Source organism: Falco peregrinus, chromosome 7 (genome assembly GCF_023634155.1).
Source record: "Falco peregrinus isolate bFalPer1 chromosome 7, bFalPer1.pri, whole genome shotgun sequence".
Lineage (NCBI taxonomy): Eukaryota > Metazoa > Chordata > Aves > Falconiformes > Falconidae > Falco > Falco peregrinus.
Genome location: NC_073727.1, coordinates 46,890,409 through 46,910,866, shown reverse-complemented (window position 1 = coordinate 46,910,866; position 20,458 = coordinate 46,890,409). Strand labels below are relative to the sequence as shown.

The 20,458-nt window shown below is 39.5% G+C and overlaps 1 protein-coding gene across 1 annotated transcript in view; it reads left to right on the top strand.

The window, feature by feature from the left end:
* Positions 1–20,458, top strand: part of UST (uronyl 2-sulfotransferase) — a 166,323-nt gene that overhangs the window by 98,242 nt on the left and 47,623 nt on the right. Inside the window, exon 5 of the mRNA XM_055810885.1 lies at positions 6,202–6,355. Coding sequence (XP_055666860.1) covers positions 6,202–6,355 — 154 coding nt within the window. The remainder of the gene's footprint in view (positions 1–6,201; positions 6,356–20,458) is intronic.

Here is a 20,458-nt window from a genome sequence, read left to right as displayed (position 1 = left end):
GAATATTCTGGCCTGTAAGGTCTCACATGCTGCTAATAACCTGTGAAGGCATGCAAGTCCTTGCCAGAACTGTTCCTTCTCTGTGAGTGTCTTCTGCTTCTGGTTCTAGATGTTCTGGGTTTTACTTGCCATAATAGTGTGTGATGTTTGGTTATGTCTTGCTTGCTGTGTGGCTCGGTTGTCCCTTTATCAGCAAACCACTCCTTTCATTATTGTCTCCTTTTGCAACTTTGTTATCTGAAAATATCATCAGTAGATTTGCACTTATCTTCTGAGTCACAGATTATCATGCTGAACTGTGTAGATTCAAAGCCTCAAGCATGATGATATGCACAGATCCCTCTGGTTGATGGTGATTATGTAGAATTTCACATCTGGCCAAAAAAAGCAGCCATGTTTTCAATTCCAGTTACATTGATTTTTATATTCTATACATTGTATACATGATATGTACCACCAAGTTAAATGGGGGGTGGTGGGGGTGGTGTTTATAATTATTTATTATTATGATTATACTCAACTTACTGTATTTCAATTTCCATATGGTCATTGCAGCATTATCTTGAGTAGCTCTCTGTGACAGCCATTTCCACAGGACAGCTGGAATCACCCATGACACTTGGTAAATGTACTCATATGAGAGGTTTAATGCGCGGTGCTGAGTGCGTTGCAGCATCCTTCACGTTATAAACGTCCTAAGAAGTTGAGCCCCAGCCTTTTATGTGAACTTATCTATCTCAGCTAAATCTGTGGCCTCATCCAGTTCTGAAGATGTATCTTTTCTACAACGTTTGTTGATTTAGTACTTTCCAAAAAGCCGTATCAGCTGTTCTCCTGTGTGTTGGAAATTTATTGTGGTAATTTGTAATTATTTTTTTGTTCCTCTGTATAATGTGCAACATTTGCATTTCTGAATTATAATTAAATATTAATCAGAGGTCCGGAGAGATACTGAGCCAGAGCTTTGGAAAGTCCTGATATAAGGTGTCTGGAACTAAGTGATTTTAAATAATGCAGAGTTTGACTGTAGCTGCTGTTAGTGTTTTGTGGAGAATTACTCTTCTCTCTCTTGTTTCTAGCTGTAACTTTGCATTACATAAATGAAAACACAATTAGTATTTCCGGCTCAAGTGTTGCCTTTATGTGAGTTGGGGATGCTATACAGACCCAGGCAGGATTTGTATTAGTGTTGGTGTTGTTCACTATGAATTTATATATGAAAGTGCTTTGATATCCTCAGCGTAACAAAAGACGTAGCAAAAAAACCCTCATTGTTTAGCATGCATTAATGTAAAAGACTGAGAGATATATAGCATAAAGTATTCTGGGAGGTTTACAGGATAGTGAAATAGAGAACTATAAGGCTTTATAGTATGATCTTTAGCTATTCGCTGGTCTGATGCAGTTTACTAAGCAATTCCCAGAGGACTTAGTTGTGAGTTTTACAACATTACCCAGACACATCACTTCAGAAGCTGAAATTCCTACTATTGAAATCACAGCTCCTGAAAGGGTAATTAATGAGTGGAATGTTGCCAGTTTGCACTGTTGTGCTGTTAACCTTGAACCACTGGGCATTTTGGATCTCCACACATAACTCCCATTCGAGGCCAGGCCAGCCAAGCAAGCAGTTCAGAAACAAAAAGGTTTATCTCAACTCACTTTCCTTTTTTCCCCCTCTTAATTCCAAAGAAAAGCTGGAGAACGTGACCACAGCATAGGGTGAAGGCACAAAAGCTGGAAGCAAAGCACTTCAGACAAAAGCAAGATAAATTCCTTGACTTTGGAGGCTGGCAGTACTGCTGTAGTCCCAGACCTCAGCCCACTCCTCTGGGAGTCTTTGCAGCTCGTCCTTGAGGAGGGTCGCTGGAGCATCCCAGAGGTGCCAGGTGCCTTGTGGGCAGAACAGAGTTGCTTTGCCGCAAGTGCATGCGAATCTGAGATGTTACAAGAACTTCAAGATACCTTTTTCAGAAGAGAAAATTTGATGTAACTGCATCTTATTAGAGTCCTAAAAAGGGGAAAGCTGTACATTAGTGCTTTTACGTGACCTCTCCATGAAGCTGTGCTGCAGAGCAGGTAATGGAGGTGTAACATAATTGATGAGTAACGCTTGCTGGGCAATTGTGCTCTCAGTGTGTGATTCCCAATTGCATGAAGCTGTACAAGGAAATTGTGCTTCCTTTATAGGAAGTACACAGTATGCCTGTCTCTGTTAGTATTAGATGACTGTCAGTTCTTGTTTGCTTCTATTATATTGAATTTCTAGCAACCAACTCATTTGTTTAAGGGGAGACATTATATATTAAAAGAGTAAGAAGCAGCCATAATTCTTACAGAGGATAGATAGGTTGGGAGTCTTCTTTTCCTTGAGATCTGTAGTTTGCCTGCAGGGATGAAGAAGCCTGCTTCTGCTTGTGCAGAGTTTTGTGATGAATGGAAAGGCAGCAGCCTCCTTAAGTGAAATGAAAAATAATAGGAGCTGAGAGATCATCCATTTTTTAGCCAAGCAAATCACTTTTGTTGCATTTTTAAATTATTTATTTTTTAAACTCATCTTATAAAGGGTTTGTAAATGGTTTTGAACAAAGATTTTGCTCACATAAATAATAAAATTAGAATTCATCAGGGGCGTTTTTCAAAGGGACAGACTTGCAGCTTCTGGCATACTTCTCAGGCCTGTTATTTTCCAATTTTATTAAAAAAAAGGATGGGGGAATATGTTATTAATGAGCCTTAAGTATCACTGATTGAAGCCTGCAAATATTCTAGTTATTTTGATGAGGACTCCAAAAATATACCTGTCACAACAGATCAGTTAAAACTAATGAGTTTAAATACTGTATATATTAAATAAATCAGGAGAAGCTAAGTACAGGAAGAGTACTGCAGAGGATCAGTGTATGCTTTTTCAGTGCTCCGGTGGAGTGGTGGTGTTCCGGCTCGCTTTACCCAGTTGCAGCAATGTGCTGTCAGACATGGGAATGATCAGGTACCTTTAACATGGCAGGATCCAATGTAGATCCCACTCAGAGAAGGTAAGCCTTCTGCTCAGGCCTAGAAAAATATGAGTGTCCCTTTTTGAATGCTTCACGATAGGTATTTGAGTATAAATAAGGTGATGTGCTCTATAATGAGAGCACAATATGTTATTGTTTGCAAGAGCACTTTCATGTGGGTGGTGTTAATTTGAAGAGTTTCACTCTGGAGAGCTAAGTACTATTTAATATGTTGTAGTTGATAGGTACATAAAAATATGCAGAACATACTTGAACAAATGGAGCATTGATTTGCCCTTTATTTTTATTTCTTTCTAAATAGCTTAAGGTTATTGATTTTTTTAACCAGTATGATTTTTTATGCTATGCAAATACTGCTTAGCTTTCACAACAGGTCCTCAGTACGTTCCATAGAAACAAATGGTTGGAATTTGAAGTATTACAAACAATGTTCAGAAAAAAATGCAGATTTGAATAACAGCCAGAACAGACTTAATTTTTCTAAAAATTCCCTGCTTGTTGCCTGGTGGAGCAACTACAGCTGGTTGTATACCAGGCTGGTTATAGTGTACAAGAAATCAGAAATTTGAGCTGTCCTGTGTTTTGGGGGTGTACAGTTTCCATTTCAGAAATGAGAAGTTCCTCTGTAGCTCTTTGTGGAAGAATGGTCTTCCATCTCAGCTGCCTCTCAGGATGGACAGGCTTGTATGTGCCTTTTCTCAGAGCTGTTGGTGCTGGATTTACAGTTCACATGTTCAGGGACACGACCTTACTAGCAGAAGGACACTTCTATGTTGGTTATGCAATCCGATCCCTCCTTTAACTTCAGAAAAGACAGTATGTATTGAATATTTCTATATAGACAACTAATAGCTGCCTGCTTTTCATTCTTTTATCTTCTGAGGAGCACTTAGGCTTAGCATCCCTTATAAATCCTGAGGCAGGATATCCCTGCTCTGTTGCTTCACTGAGTCTTGTAATCATTCTGTCTCTATCTTAAGAGAACTTGCTGTTGTCATCACTTCTTACTGTCTTCACTGTCTCCTCTTTTCTTTGCTTTTCTCCACTCCCTTCTGTCTTCAGATTATTGCTGATATGTATGAAGCAGCAGGAAGGTGATGTGTTCAGCAATTTATGTGCAACCTGTTCTTGCCAGCAATTTCACTTGAAACATTTAGTTTTCAGGGCTACCAACCATGGCATTCACCAAAAACTTTCTATTTGAATAAATACTTTCAAAGCTTTATGCCCTCATTGACCGATGGTGTTTTAAGGAATGCCTTTTTTTTAATGTAGGTTTTATTTCTGTATAAAGACAGCAGCAGAGACAAGCTCAGAGAGGAATGCAGGATACTGGATTCAGGATACTTCCCTTGCACACCCATGTCCCAACTGGGCTCTACGTTAATCAGGAAGCAAGGATTATCTTGCTTTTTTAATTGGATTGTTTTAAAGGTTCATGTAGTCTGTGCAATTTCAAATTATGACAGCCATCCTGCAGCACTGAGGTCAATGAAATTACTGGTATGCATAGTTATTCATGAGACAAGCCTTTGCAGGCTGTCTTTAGCAATCTGGGGGATCATGCAGAATAAAAATCAAGTTGAAACTGTATGGGATTTTTCCCTTGTCTTTCACTGGAATTCATATTTTTAAAAAATTTTGCTGGCTTTTTAATATTTATGAGGAGCCCTGATCTTTTATTATATATATTCAATTATTCATCTGACTTAAAAGATGAAGAGGAGCCCAGAGGGCTTTTTTAATCTAAAGGGTGTCTTCAGTTTTCTCTCTTCTAATCTAATACCTTACATTTTATAGAAAAATATATAAATCATGACTCAGAAAATCATCAGAACAGTATTTAAGTACTTAAATATGGTTATGTACTCAGGCTCCAAAATAAAGGATAAGCTAGTGCTTAGCAAGAATTGTTCTCCTAAATTGGGGAAACAGAAGGGAGAAACGTAATTCATGTTCTTAGATCAGGCATATTCCAAGTGGAATTTATCCTGTGAATTTCTCAATCCAAAAAGGTTTTACTTTGTTCTTTATCCAACAGTGTTTGTAGTCCATAAGTCTGTTCTATAGCATAAATGTCCATTCTTCAATTTTGTCCGTGGAAGAGTGTAAGCAATTTCCTTTTTTTCATTCCAGTTAGACCTATTCTCCTGATGCTGTGTATTGATATAAAACATGCAGTTGATATTTTAACACTGTGTAAGTGCAGAATAATCACACACTTTCTCAAGCTCCTTTTTCCTCCTTTCTTCTTTTTGTACCCCACGTATTAAACTGTAGATTTTTGTTGTTAATTACCAGGAGGCGGCATTCAGGAGGGTAAAGTCAAGCTGGTGAGGTTGGTCTGGTTTATTTTCTCATCTCTAAATTGCAGGTACCTATGCTGTATTTTGCTTTTGTGCAGAGCCTGGTCACAGCTGGTTTACCCTTTCCTTTTCCTTGGACTTGTGCGTACCTAAAATTGATAATTACTTTCTTTTTTAGAAATAGGAACTTTCATACTGACTTTTTAAATAAAAAAATCTTCATGAAGTGCAGTACAGGGTTAAGGCATTGCATAACCACAGCATAACCTCAAATCCAGCCAGTGGTGCAGGCTAGGGGCGAGGGGAGGAAGATATGCACAAGTTCCAGCAAATATAAATGGAAATACCATGCATATCTGTCAGCTCATCCAAAGGAAGCCTTTTGAAATAAGCTTGAATATTGCAAAATCCTTTGCACGTTACTACACTTACTGTACAGGTGAACGTGATCCAAGGCTGCCTTATGGCAGTTAGTGTTAGGTGGTGCCTGCTCTGGCATGACTTCCAAGATGGGAAGCGTTGCAAAGAAGAAATGCTCTTCCTCATGGTCAGCTGCAGAAGGTTCTTCATCTGAAAACAGCAAGGAGAAAACTCAAGAAGCAGCACTATTGACACAGTAGCAGAAATGGTCTTAAACTGTTTGTATACACGTGTAGCTTAATGTGATACCATATTTACCGTTCATCCTAAAGAGATCTTACATCCTTTTATGCAGTTTTGGTAACTAGTTGTAAGCTTCTCAGTTTCCCTCCTAACCTTGTAAAAGCTCTGAATAATCTCTGTAGAGAGACACCTGAAAACATTCAGGTGAAGGATGGATACATGTGCCTCTGTGGAACCTTCTGATGAGATTCACTCATTTTTCTTCCCACCAGGTTTGGAGGAGACCAGCCGGTGTACATCAATATTATTAGAGATCCTGTCAATCGATTTTTATCCAATTATTTTTTTCGACGTTTTGGAGACTGGAGAGGAGAACAGAATCACATGATCCGTACTCCCAGCATGAGGCAGGAGGAAAGATACCTGGTATGTTTAAATAAAGGCTCTGATTACCCATTTCCCAGCATAGTTACACAATGCCAATGTTCAAACTGGATGCTTGAAACGTGGGACACTAAGGCATCGTCTGGCCTGCATTTTTTCCTCTTTGTCCTGCCTCATCCTTAGTTTGGTCAGCTTTACTATGTGAGTGTTGCTGATGAATTCAGTGATCCAGTTTGATCTTGTATAAGTGGACCGCAAGTCCCAGATGCCACCGTTGAATTATGGTCCTTTCACTGAGTTGGGTTTGCACTGTATAGTGGTTAGGCATAATAATTCAGCCAATATTCTGTGAATATTAAGACAGATTTTTAGATGGAAACTATGGCTGTAACTGTGCAGCCTCAGAGGAAAATTGGGAAACAGCAGTTCAGTGAGCCCAAGCCTCTAATGTCCTTGCTGGTAAGTTGTGCATAGCGTTCTTTATACCAGGGCTCTGATGTCCGTTCTTGGTTTGGTTTTGTTGCCTTTTTGGATTAAGGAGGTGGCAATAATGTTGGATGAGCTGTTCATAGTAAGTTCAAGTTTTGTGGAACTGCTGAACTGTTGTAATGCCTGTCAGCCTTTGTCACAGACCAAGGTTCTGTGGCAGTAGGCGTTCTACAAGTGCTGAATGAGAAACACAGAGCCTAGGGAGGTGGTTGGATTGTTTGATATTGATCTCTTTACATGCACACAGACAGACAGCTCCCTAAGATGACCAGATGGTGGAATTAATACTTTCTCTGTAAGGAAGATCCAGTTTGATTAGACTCAGCCTTCATCCACACTTGAACCTGCAGAGGATTCAAATGACACTATGGTGGCAGGACTGTTTGATGGTCTGCTATGAGATATTGGAGGCCAAACAACACCAAAACAAGAGAGGACTGTGGCTTTTGGAAAACAAAAGGAGAGGATGTTTGACAATGTTTTGGAGGAGCAGTAGAGTACAAGATGTGGTGTCGATGAGCTGTAGAGAACACGGCTCTGACTGACTGCCACACAACACATTTTAGTCCTGGCTGAGGTCAGATGGATCCAAGGAGGGCTGGGGTGGTTTTTTCCCCATATGACAGGGCTGTGCTGCTTTCTTTCGTACTTTACTACTGTTGCAAAACCCTGTGAACAGATGAGCTTATAAATTATGAATAATTGAAGGGCAGGGTGGATCAGTGTAACTGTGTATAGCCTTAAACTTAAATGACATCTGCTGTACAGATATAAAATCATTTCAGTAATGTTGCAAAGGGTTTCTCATTTGCTGTATGTCTAGAGATACCAGAGAGGCCCCTGTATCAGCTGAGCAGGTTTTGAATTCTTGCTGTGCAGAGTTGAAAGGCAGTCCCAACAGCATTGTGTGCTGTGTGCGTGGACTTTTGTTTTCTCGTCTGCAAATGGGACAAGGGGGTTGCAGAAATGAATGCAGAGTGGGATTTTTACTACATTATTATTATGTTAGCACTGTCACGTTTCCTTTTTTGAAAATGTTAAAAATGAGCAGTACAGTCTGTACTTCACTCAGAGTGCCTCTACTTCTTATTTGAAGTGGAACATGCAGTGATTGGCATCTCTCACAACTGACTGACTCTGTAAAAGCTGGTATTAATTCAGTACCGCCTGTACAGTTTAAGATGTGATATGTACAACCAGTGAAATTTTACTTCAAGCCAGAACTGAAATGAGGAGATGTAATTACTCTTGTTTGTGTTGGTTTAAAAGCTAATAGAAAGAAATCACCTTGCATAATTTGTGTTGGGATGTTCTTTAAGAAATTAATTATTTATATGCACACACACACACACTTAGGTACATATACACAGATCAGTAGAAAAGCTGTAATGAAAAGGAAATAGAAAGTGGCCATCAAGGCCAGTAATCCTTTTGTTCAAAAGGTAGTTTGTCAGTCTGAGACACCATCAGCATCCTTTATAAAATTTATTTTTGCTTTTTTGTTTTGATTCTTCTCTGTTGGCAATTCATTATTAGAATCCTGGAAATGCTTTTGGAATCTGCCCTCCATCCCTCCTTGGCAGACTTTAGCTGTCATTTACACTACTCAAAAAGGCCAGTTGCCCCTGTCACAGTAATGTATAGGCCACCCGCCAGTGAAATTCATTTTAACAAAAACCATTCATTCTGGATGTTAAGCATTTGTAAGAAATGTGCTATCCAACCAGGTAATATATTGCATGACTGTATTTTAATCTTTTCCTCAGTGGTGCAAGGAAATCTACTGGCATGAATTTTAAAACTCAGGTAATGGATTTTGCGGAATGGTAGTTTCAGAAGCCTGCTAAATCAATTGCCTGATCTAGTTGTGAAGAAAGTAAGCAGCTAGTTTTACCTCTGAGCATAAGCCAGAGTGGCCCTTTAGCACAGGACTGATGGCTTGCCTGATTGCTGTCCTCATACCTTTTGCAATTCTTCCCTAATTTTTTTTTTTTTCAATTGAAAACTCACCGTAAAGCAATGTTGTTTTTTTTTTACAGAGAACTACTTGAAGCATAAGCTTAGAATTAGCTTACTAAATATTTTCTATATTGATCACAGAATTAAACCCAGGTCATTTGGGATGAGGTGTGTCTGACTGTGAGCAGATACATGAAGGTGGGGAGGAGGATTTGAGAAGCTTTTACTTTTCTTCTTCTATCATGCCTTAAATCAACAACTAGGAAAACACAAGACTGCTGATTGCTCCACAGCAGTGAGCTCATTCCTGAAGAGCCTGAGAAGCCTTGTATAGACAGCAGTTACAGACTTGTAAAATGGACTGGAGAAGCTGTAATCGTAACTCCTCTGTTTTACGAGGAGAGAAAGGTTTGCTTGGGTAAAGTTGCACATCTTTTGAAACTGGGGTATTTAGGGTCTAATTGTGCTTTTATCAGCCATGATGTTTCTGGCTTCCCATCTCTTGGCTTGGAAGGTGCTGTGGGCAACTGGGAGACCTTTGCAGGCTGTCCTGGCATCTTGGTCAATAGCTGCCAACACTGACCTCCCTTGAAAAGCTGAGGGCAGCATGCATTCCATCTCAGAAACTGCAGTGTGAATGTGTGGGAGCTCAGCACCTTTATCAAGCAGGCTGTTGAGGGAGGAAAAGCATTTTAAGATCAGGTTTTGTGTCCGATGAACTCCTGCTTGGCCATCAGGCTGTGATATCCTTAATGGAGGCATTCCCTCCACTCAATTCTGATCCTTAAGAAAAAAAAGGGATTAGAAAAAAACACCACCTTGAAGTCTTGTAGTACCTTGGGCACTGCTTTTTTAACTTTAAAAATCTGAACTGCTGACATTGCAAAGATCAGAAACGGAGACAGAAATTTCCGCTGTTCACTGATAATCTGAAATTTTCTCTGAATAGAGCTTCGGGCTTTGACTCTGTTCCAGAGAAAACAAGCATTCATTCAGGAGTCAGATAAATTGTTTTAAATGTTTTGGTAAATGTCTGTGTTTACCAAAATTTAATTGAAAGCCAGGGTAGAAAACAGGCCTTTTATTCATGAGTCAGATACAGCAGAGGCAGCTGCTGCAATGTAAGACTTTCCACCCAGATCAGCCAGCTCCATGCCCTGACCCACTGCTTTCTCTGCTCAAGTGAGTTACTGTCAGTCACCTAAAGAGATCACTTCCAAGCTTCCCCAAAGTAAATAGTGGCCATGTGTTAGCCTGCAATATGGCAGAGGTAATGGTCTGAAACAGTGGTGAAAGCCTCAGGTCAAGTCTCAAGCACACTGATGTGAGAGTCGCCCTACGTTATGGTCCTGCAAGATGAGGTAAATTCACAAAAGTTAATTTAAATCCATTGTAATGAATGTGTTGCAGGTTGAACTAGAGTTCTTAGAGTAAATATGCTTCAATATAGCAAGTAACTTATCAGTAGAGCTGTGGGTGCTTGCTGATACTTAGCAAAAGAAAAATGTGCACCAGGTGATACAGTTTAAGGCTTGAAAGTGCAGAAGGCAGGAAGCACTCCTGATGGAGAGGGACTACCATAAATATTTGAAAGCTTTGTATTAAAATTGTCCTTTCCAGAAGGTTTGTTAGTAACTACCTAGTATTTATTATGACTGCAGCCTGAGACATCAAATACAAAAGATATTTATGGAGGTTTTATCTTTCCTTAATACTTGCTAAAACTTCGATCTGAGACAGCTAAGGCTGGATGAGTGTGTGAAGCAGCGTGGGCTGTGTATTGTTGCCTGGATGGCAGGAAATCTGGTTATATGCGATTCTGATCTCTGTTAGGCTCACAAGTAGTATGGCTTCTAACTCACTCAAGTTCAAGATCTAAACATCTTTGAGCTAATTTCTCAGAAGAGAGAGGTTTTATAATAAAAAGATCGTTCAGTACATTAAGAGCATGCTACCTTCCTATATGATGTTTCAGATTTTCATTATAATTACCAGTTCAGTTTACACCGCATCTCTGTTAGGCTCAGCATAGTCTTTCAGCTTCATCTCTGAAAATAAATATGCTTTTCTCAGCTAAAATTAAAAATATTCTAACAATACTCAGCCTCAGTTATGATAAAGATTACTCATGCAACTAATCCCATAAAGGAGCATCTGTCTTTTTGTCTTTTAAATTATGCGTTAAAGTATTTGTTAAGTGTGTGAGGAGGGAAGTAAGATTCAAAGAATGTCAGGGAACTTTCAAGTCAGGTGTCGTACAACAGGGATCTCTCCCGTGGCAAAGATCAGCATTCTTGCTAAGTATTTAAACCAAAGTTGTTTAGGTTATTCTGTAAAGTCCAAACAAAATAATAGAAAAAGCTGAACAGTTAAACTCCATATAACATTTTTTTGTATTCCTGAATTTTGAGAATTTCCTTTTATGACTACATTGTTTTTCATTAATATGTTTGCTAAATACATTTAACCAATTCAATTATTCATATCTCCAGATTTCTATCTACAATGAAAAATATTCTTTTACCAATTGTGTTGGTTTTCTGACAGCAGCTGGTTTTCTGAAAGCAGTTCCTGTCTTTATCGGGCTAATAGAAATATTTAACCATGGCTAATTGTGTTGTGAATTGTCATCAGCAGTAACACACTGAGCTTTCTCCTTCATGACTTTAGATGTTTCTTGACGTTTCTAAGTCTGGCAGGGGCATGGCCTCCTGGAGACGCCATGGTATGGAAGCCATGCCTCTGCCTCCTGAATGTCACTCTCATGAGTGTGTTTCTGTTTAAAGAAAGGCAGTCGGAGAGTTGCTTTGCCTGCAGGTTTGGTGGAGGAAGGGATTAGAGGGTTCATTTCTGTATGGGACTTTTCTGCTGAGGACCTCACAAGGGGCTACACGTCTGTTGACTGAACATTGGAACTTTTGGGGAGGGTCTGGTGAACTTGGTTAACATTGTTAAAATTGGAAATCTGAGGCATGCAGAGGTTAAATTGGTTTGCCTATGTCTACACAGTGCATACCAGATATTGGGGAGTTAAATATTTAAATTAAAAAGTACATTTTTCAGTTACTGGGTTCTGAGCTGTAGTTAAGAGACTAAACATTTTATGCACTCTCGGCCTTTTCCCTAACTTACCCCCATTCATACAGTACTAATTTTGCTCCCTGTGTTATTGGTGCTGGGATGGTTTGAATTGGTCACTGGGTGTCCTGCAATGTGTCCTGAGCTGCGGCGCAGCTTTGCAGCTGTAGATGAGCTGTGAGGATCACACAGTAGCATCAATCTCTGTGGCTGGGACTGGGCTGTCAGGAGGGCACTGCTGAAGCACAGCCACCTGTCAGCTGACCCAATTAGAACAGTTTGCTGCTTCTTCCCTCTAATGAGTGCTTTTAATAGTCTCCAGCTGTTCCCTTTTACTGCATTAACTCTTCACAGCAAAATTTCTGGCCCATTTTTGTAACGCTTCATCTGCTGTGTGCACTCCCTCATTCCCTTAGACTCTCCCATTTTGTATTAATAATTTATTGAACAACAAAGTTAATGATAATTCAGACCTCAGCTGGAGGAGGGACTGATTAAACAACTTACGAAATGTAATATTAAAGGAAATGTTTTCATGACTGACATTTACTTTTCAGTGACTGTAATTTATAAACTCAATATTTTTGAATGTTCCCCTGTGGAGTTTTCATTCCAAACATTGAATCTTTCTGCAATTATAGGAGAGCAAGAAAATGTGCCTTCCTAATCTGTTTTCATTTACTAGTCTGAGTCAATTGGACATAGTAAATAAGCAATATACTATTGGTCAAGATTGCAGCACTAAAATCTTCCATGTAATTTATAATAAATATTTACATTAATAGCAAAGGTTAAAAGAACTGGATTTTATTAATACCATGCTTTGCTTTTAATGATACCATTCTACATTGCATTCCTTTTCACGGTGGCAGGATGCAAAATAACCACAATATTTTGCTTCAGAATGTAAAAACATGAGATATTTTTTCATGCAGTATTGTAATGGTCTGAAAACTTCTGGCTATTGCAAATGTTAAGAAAGTACACGAGAAGCCAAGTAAGCAGAAAAGTTCCAAGCACTAAGGGATCCACAATCTTATTTAAATTTATCATTGTTACAGGGTCTTACCACCATCAGTAAGCAATATATGGTATTTAAGACATTTGTGTATATATAGTAATTTATGTTTCTTTATTTAAGGACTTAGCTGTATTAAGTTGAGAATGATGAATCTTCATTTTTATGGTGATCTTGCCAAGTTTGTTTTGCCTTTCTGAGCATGAACACAGGATAGCTCTTTATATTCTCTTTTGCATTCTTTTTTGGTTGTTATGTGTTGTGGTAGCTAGTTTTTTCAAGCTTCTCTATAGGAAGCTATTGTTTGTACAGTGGAAAATCCCAAATGCGGAACAAATAGTGTAATATATTGATGCTGGCCTTCTAAGGCTGTATAAACTGTATAAGAGAAGAAGGTATGTCTGTGTTATGTTTTGGGGAGATATATTTTCAGAGATTGAAACAGGAACGGAAAGGAACGTTCTTGTATAGCCCAGGGATAAAAGCCAGCCTTGCCTTCAGTGAAAGAGGAGGAGGGGAATAAATCCCTATTTCACATAGAAAACGAGTTCTCAGCGAACTGTTACCAGTCTGGAATGAGACTGATGTTGTGTTGTGTGGTGGATGGTTTTACCATAGTATCAGCTTGGTTCTCAGTAGCAGTCAAAAAAAGGCAAATCAGAAGCAATAGAGAACAAAACAGAGAAACCTCATCGTGTATAAATCTGTAGTGTGGCTGCATCTGACTTCCTTCATTTGACATTTGTGACTTCCCATTCTCAAAATGGATTTGGAAGAACTGGAATATACTCAGAAATGGGTAAGAGCAGCAATGAAAGGATGGAATAATTTCCATACAAGGAACGACAAAGGTTAGGATTCTTCAGATGAGGAAGTAAACAAAGGGTAGGATATGAAAAGACAGAATTGCAGGAGGCGTGGGAAAGTTGTATCGAGGATGATTGCTTATGGGTTGTTTCAATGTGAGACCTAGAATATTCTAACTGGAATGGGCAGCTGCCAGATCCAAGAAAGAGCAGAAAGATGCGATGGTTTGGACAACATGTAATTAAGCTGTGGAAGTCTTTGCTGGACATTGTTGTGGATAGCAGTTTGTATGTATTCAAAAAGGAAACATTTATTTACAGAAGGGGTGGTCAAACACTGGGACAGGCTTCCTAGTGAGGTGTTCGATGCCCCAAGCCTGCCAGTGTTTGAGGCATTTATGGCCTTAACATACTTTGACTTTTGGTTAGGTGGGTGAACTAGATGATTGTTGTAGGTCCCTTCCAACTGAAATAATCTTATCTACTCTATTTTAGTCTATTTTAAAAGAGTAAATATGTAGCCCTCAAGGGCTATTAATTACCAAGGTAAGGTCTCTTCCTCAGAAAATCTCTGGTAAGCACATAGCCAGAGCCTCAGGGGTACCCAGAAGAGGGCCCTTGTACATACAGCAGATGTTCCTCATAGCCCATACTGATTTTCTGAAATTAGTGACTCTCTGGGTAACTCAGAAGCAAACTTTGTGGTGACGTGCTTGCAAATAAATTCTACTACTAGGCAGTTTATATAAGATAGTTACCATCATGGGCATCTCCAGTTGAACATATTGTATCTTGACTTTAAAGTGATTGAGTGTTCTTGGGTTTATGCCATAGTGGCTAAGGTTTTGTTATCTTACAGCTCTGCCAATCAATGAATCTTCAAACTGACACTGAAGCTTTTAATTGTTAACGCTGTCATGACTATTCTCAAATGTATCTTAAAAAGCTAAGATACAAATACATTTAAAGTGTGACGTGCATCCACAAGTTTACATTATGCATGGCTAATAGTAAAGGTACCAAAACAGAAGATTTGAAAATCATGACAGTAGTGGGTTTAAACATTTTTTTTCAGTGCCTTTTGTCCAGAAAGTAGAAGTCTCTTGGTTTTGATGTACAATAGTTCAGTATGGATGAGTTTTGGGTGTTTTGATGATTTTTCTAAGTCTCGATTTGAGTATTCAGTTTTCAGTTCTCATATATTTGTTAACGTGAAAACAGCAGGAAGACACGTCTGAGACAACACTTAAATATTTCCCAGTAAGTGATGACTTAGCAATAATTAGCTGGCAAATAACTATTGTAGGTGAATGGAAACAAGAGAATCTGTCTGTGATGTGAGTGTTATCTTCAGTGCATAGTCCAACATTTGGTGCATTGTGAAGCTGTAAAGTAGTCTTCAGTAGTCATCGAGTAAAATTAAATATTGTTTGATGTTTTGTTTGTTTAAAGTTGGAATAGAATGGCTTTTAGAACTGCAATGTTTTATCATCCAGAAGAAAAGAATGCCTCCAATTTCCATTTCTGTTCTTATAAATTTTAAAATTAATAATTCTAAAGTTACATTTTATGCGTGGCCTAGATAACAGAGATGTGGCATTGCCCAGCTAATAGTCATATATATATATGTGTGTGTGCATATATTTAGAAGTCTGACTTTTTGAAATGTTTAGTACTGTATTCATGTTTAATTAAAAATATTTTGAAATCTTGTCTAACAAAATCATGGTAGCCTTTCCTAGAAAACCCTGCTAAATGCCCTCCTAAGTATACTCTTTGCTAGGAGCAGACCTGTTTCCTTTTCCTGGTTGCTTTATGCTCTAACCACTTTAAATGAAAACTTTTATTGGCAGTTTGATGGGGAAGGAAAATGCAGGACCTTTTAGTCCTCTTGATAGAGGAAGGGCAGAGAGGGGCAGCCCTCCCCTTACTGCCAATATATTGAACATATTCAGGCTCTGGCATGATAATGAAATTTCAAGCAGTCAGATATTCACTTCACTCTGTAGGTGTCAAAACCTGCAAGAACTGACAACCCATGAGAACAAAACTGAATTTATTAGCCCATTTTATTCCTTGTCTGTCATCCTCTTTCCTCTTTCCTTTTTGTGGTTTGTACATAAGTTTTCTGGCTGTCAGCTCTGCCAGCGAAGTGTAATAAACTGAAATCCCAATCTCTAAAATTTATTATCTAAAGCAAAGCTGAAGCTCTGAGGTAGTGGATGACTAGGAGAGTCCAGGGTGGTGGGATGAGAACTGCCTGCCCGTGGTGCATAGCTGACATCATGAGGGATAGCTGTGTTTTTATAAAAGCATCCAAGGTTGTCCTGTGCTTTAGGTGTTTGTCAGCAACAAAATATTTTCCTGTTGTGCAATTTTTTTGGTGGTGATGTGGACTCTTCTGTTGGCTGCAGAATGACTGGGTCACACTTGCGATCCATGTATTTTTAAGGCTCTGAAAGAGTTTATGTTGAAACCACATGGAAGCAGAGGTGGCGTGTTGCAGAAAAAAAGGGACATTCAGTGCCCAGGCATATTTAAGACTTAGTTTGTCCTAGTTCTTCCGAAGTATCTAGGGTTTATTCTAGGCTACAGAGTAAAATCCAGTGCCTGGTCCTGGCCCCAGCTTGCATAGACCCTGGGGCCTGTTGGAGCACAGGATGCTCCTTTCTGTTCAGCACCCAGGCTCATGCCCCTGGAGCCAAGATGCAAATCAGGTGCCTGAATGTCTCATGGGACACAGCTGGGGTGCATGTCCACCCTGGGGAGGTGGGAGACACTTCCCAACCAGCCCACCTGGCAGAGCCTGGTGAGCTTCCACAGCTTCTGGCCTTGCTGCCTTTCCCAGCGACTGCACAGTGTCTCAGCTGCCTTCACGTGCACCCTCCCAGCAGGTACTGGTGCTGAAGGGGCACTGCCCAGGTTTCTTTCAGATGCTAAAGCTGATATATTGTTGTTTGCCCAGGCTATAAATAGAACTACTACTGCCTGTGACCAGTAGGTCTTCTGCTAGCGCAACCTCTATCCAGTACTGTCTGGACAATGTCAGACCATGGCTTTAAGGTTTGGCTTCTCTATAAAGAACAGCCTGGAGCACCATGGTAAAGATGCCAGCCTTGCTTAGTTTGATGGTGTAATCTTTCAAGTTAGGTTATCATGTGAACTTAGGACCAGGAAGAACCAGAAGGAGCTGGAAGAGTGGATGGAGAAGAGGGGGAGCTGCTTAGTGGAAACAGGAGGACAAGTCTCAAATCCATGTCCTCAGTGCAGGGGTCATAGTTTTTCTGAGGAGGGTGTTGCATTTTTAGTTAAATAGAGGAAGGAAAAAATAAATAGGCTACTTGAATTAAAAGGACTAATGACAACAATCACAGCAGGAATGTCTAATTCAACAATTAAAATCTTACCATGTGAGATTTGAGGGCTCTTGTAGCCACTATTCAGACTGGCTTGTCCACTCAGAGAAATACTTATTACTTTAGAGTACACAGTCCTTACCCTGAGTATCACACTAGAAACTGTCAGGACAAGGGAGTGTTTCCCTGTGCGAGATACACCTCTTTGTGCACTGCTGCGATCAGCCCTCTCTTTCTCTCTCACGAGTAGAGGACAGGCATGGGTATCTTTGCAGCATCAGGTATCAGCATCCTGCTTTGTTCAGTGAAGACTATGTAGTGTTAGTGGTAAGTAACTGTAATAAAAAGTATTTATTCTAAGGGTCTTCTATTCACAAGTTTGTGAACACAATGTATTGCAAGGTGAGTAGTGTCTCTTTTTTTCTTTTCATTTAAAAATGTCTGTAGTTCTTCACTGACTAAACACACACAAATAAAGGAAAGAACCCCTTTTACAATAGTGAAAATGAAACTAAATCCACACCTCTGTGCTTCTGTTTCAGTCTTATTACAGAATGAACGGATCTGAACTGGGGAATAGTTTTCCAAAAAAACAGGTGCTGACTGTCTAGTCTTGCTCTGTTTGCTTCAATATGCTCTTATGATGTAGAAACGTGCATTTGTGTTTCTACAAAATAACCAAGTCCCACAGATTTGTGTTGGCAACTGGATTGGGATGTTCTCTCTGTTTGTTTGGCTCTGCTGGGCAAGTGCCTGGTTTGCTTTCCCACAGGAGTGCTCTTCAGGTGTCAGATATTCCAGAAATCATATTTGTCCATCTTGACATAAAGGGTATTGCTACAGATGTTTTTCTTTTTTGTTTTCTTAAGAGGTTTGGTTTGTTGGGGTTTTTTTGCAAGAGTTTGATTTGTGTTATGGGGTTATCAGCATACCAATAGCTTCACATAAGTGAACTTTTTTATTATGAAGGGTCCAGACTCATATTAGGTGTCCTCCCTTCTCAGGTTTTGTTTTGGTTTTTTTTTTTCCTGAAGGGATATGAAAGGATGAGGGACTTCAGACAGTGCGGTGGTGGGCTGGCTTCTTTGCCAGACTGACAAGCAGTTGCAATCAAAAGAGCAATTGGCAAGTTTTACTGCATAGTAAAGTAGCTTTGAGCGGACTAATGGCTTCTGTACCCTGAGATGAGGATGGATTCAAACCACATGCTCTGAGATGTCTTGGCACTTTAATGAAATGAAAACCCAATAGAAATAAGCCCAGGGATGCTGAACGGTCACAGAGAGTCCTTCAGAAAGCTGTGCACAGCCCAATTCCCTCAGCCTTTTTGTGGTAGATTTTACTTTTAATTAAAAAGAAAAAATAAAAGCAGGTTTTTTTAACTTGGTGAGATGATGTTGCCAGAAGAAAATGTGGGAGAACAGACTGTGATAAACGGCAAACCTGTATTTGTTTACATTGAGTTGGAGTCTGGGGCATTTGGACACTGTTTCCTTATAGCCAGTCAAGTAAGGAAGAGTTTTGCTGCTAGGAGCTTCAGGGTTTTGTCTTTCTTGTAATTCCACCTTATATAAAGAAAGATATAAGAGAAAAAAAGAAACATGCATCAGCTGTTTCAAATGCTCCTTCCCACCCCCCCTTAAGATGACTATGTAAAGTCAAATAACCGTATTCAAAAATACACTTGTCCCTCACCAGCTGGCTGATGATGTTGCATGGTCATGAGCTATCATGGGGGCAGTGGGGGTCTCTGTTGAATGAAAAGGTAATGCCATCTTTCAGAACAAGCAGTGGACCTTCCGTGGCCCCTGAGAACATAGGCTGCCTGTGAACAAGGTAGGGAAATTCTCCTTTGAAGTAAAAGTAATGCTCACTTTAAAAAATCCCCACAACAAAAAAACCAAACCAGTAAAGGGTGTTCAGCTGGTTATTTGTTGTTCCAGACTCTGGAAAATGGACTGCTGTTGTTTCAGCAAAGCTGCCTACTGCTTAGTGAATTATTGAAACACAGTCTAGTCAGGTTAACTTGAACACAACTTTTTCCTATGAACTCTGATCCAAGTGAAGCCAGCCTTCTGTTCATAACTGAGCTTTGTCAAGAGTAATTTCCTCTATCTTGGGGAAAAAACCAGTAACCAGTGGCAAATAGGAAACTTTCCCTTTTTTTAGAAATTAATTTGCTGGTTTGTTTAAAAGCAAAAAACAAAACTGAAGTGCTCATCAGTGGTTGAAGGAAAAAAAAAACAAAAAAAAAGTTCCCCAAAGAATGTAATCCAAAGAGATGATGTCTCTGATAAACAGGAAGAAAAAAATGCAGATTTTACACTTTTCCTCTCTTTCTAGCAGAGTTATTAACCTCTGTGATTTCATCATTGATCTTGTTACTTGCTGTGCTTTTTAAAGCCACAGCACCTGAGATGAGGGGATTGAGAGTTTCTGGGTTTCCATGTGGGGAGGAGAGGCATGGTTTTATTTGTCATAGTTGTAGAAAGAAACTTCAGCAGATGACTCAAGTTTAAAAAATGGGAACATTAATTATGCCTCTGAACCTTGTAATTTTAGGAGTTTTTAAGTACTTGGAGTTGTCAATACAGTGATAGTCTTGTCAAACCAAAAAGTGAAATCGATACGTTTGTTCCATTTTGTGGCTGCTATTTAGAATGGCAGTGCTACGAATGATGCAAAGTATTAATCATTTTCCAGAAGAGCATTAGAGCTGTTCAGCAGGGGGAAAGATTATAACTAGGGAAATTAGATAGGGGCAGCAGAGCAGAAACCATCCCCAGCTGCAGCAGCAGGGAAGCCACACGCAGTAGCAGTGTGGTTTCTTCTCTGCTCTGCAGCTCCTTTTGCATTTCCACCCTGAGAGAGGGAGAGGTTCAAAGTCAGTTGACACCAGGCAGAAGGCTGATAAGAAGCAGAATTAGCACACAACTCGCACTTCTAGCTCTTTTCTCACCATTCAAGAGACTTGTGGTAAAGTGCCACCACAAATGTGGTAGGTTGAGGGGACATAAAAGGTTCAGACCTTGTTGCTATGAGGAAACTGGTTATTTTTTCTTAAAAGTCAATACTGTGTTTTTAAGATTTGTCATCTAACTTTAAAAAAATGGGCAAAACCAAAGAAATACGTGACCTGTACTGTATGACGATCATCCTGCATTTTCTCTTTTTTAATGAAGAGGTCAGCAGTGGGTTTCTTTTTCTGGGTTTTTTTGCTGAAAGTGTCCTTGGTATGACTGGGTTATTTCAGGTGCACATCACAATCTGTTGGATGCAATCCCTTTCCCTTTAGCATCAGTGAAAGGGAATTGTATCACTGGAATTCATGACAGCAGATAGTCTAAGCTATAACTGATCAGTATGTTGAAGTAAAACTTGTAACATGTATTAGCTAGCGAGTGTTCATTTTCTTTAGTGAAAATTTTGCTACATCTGC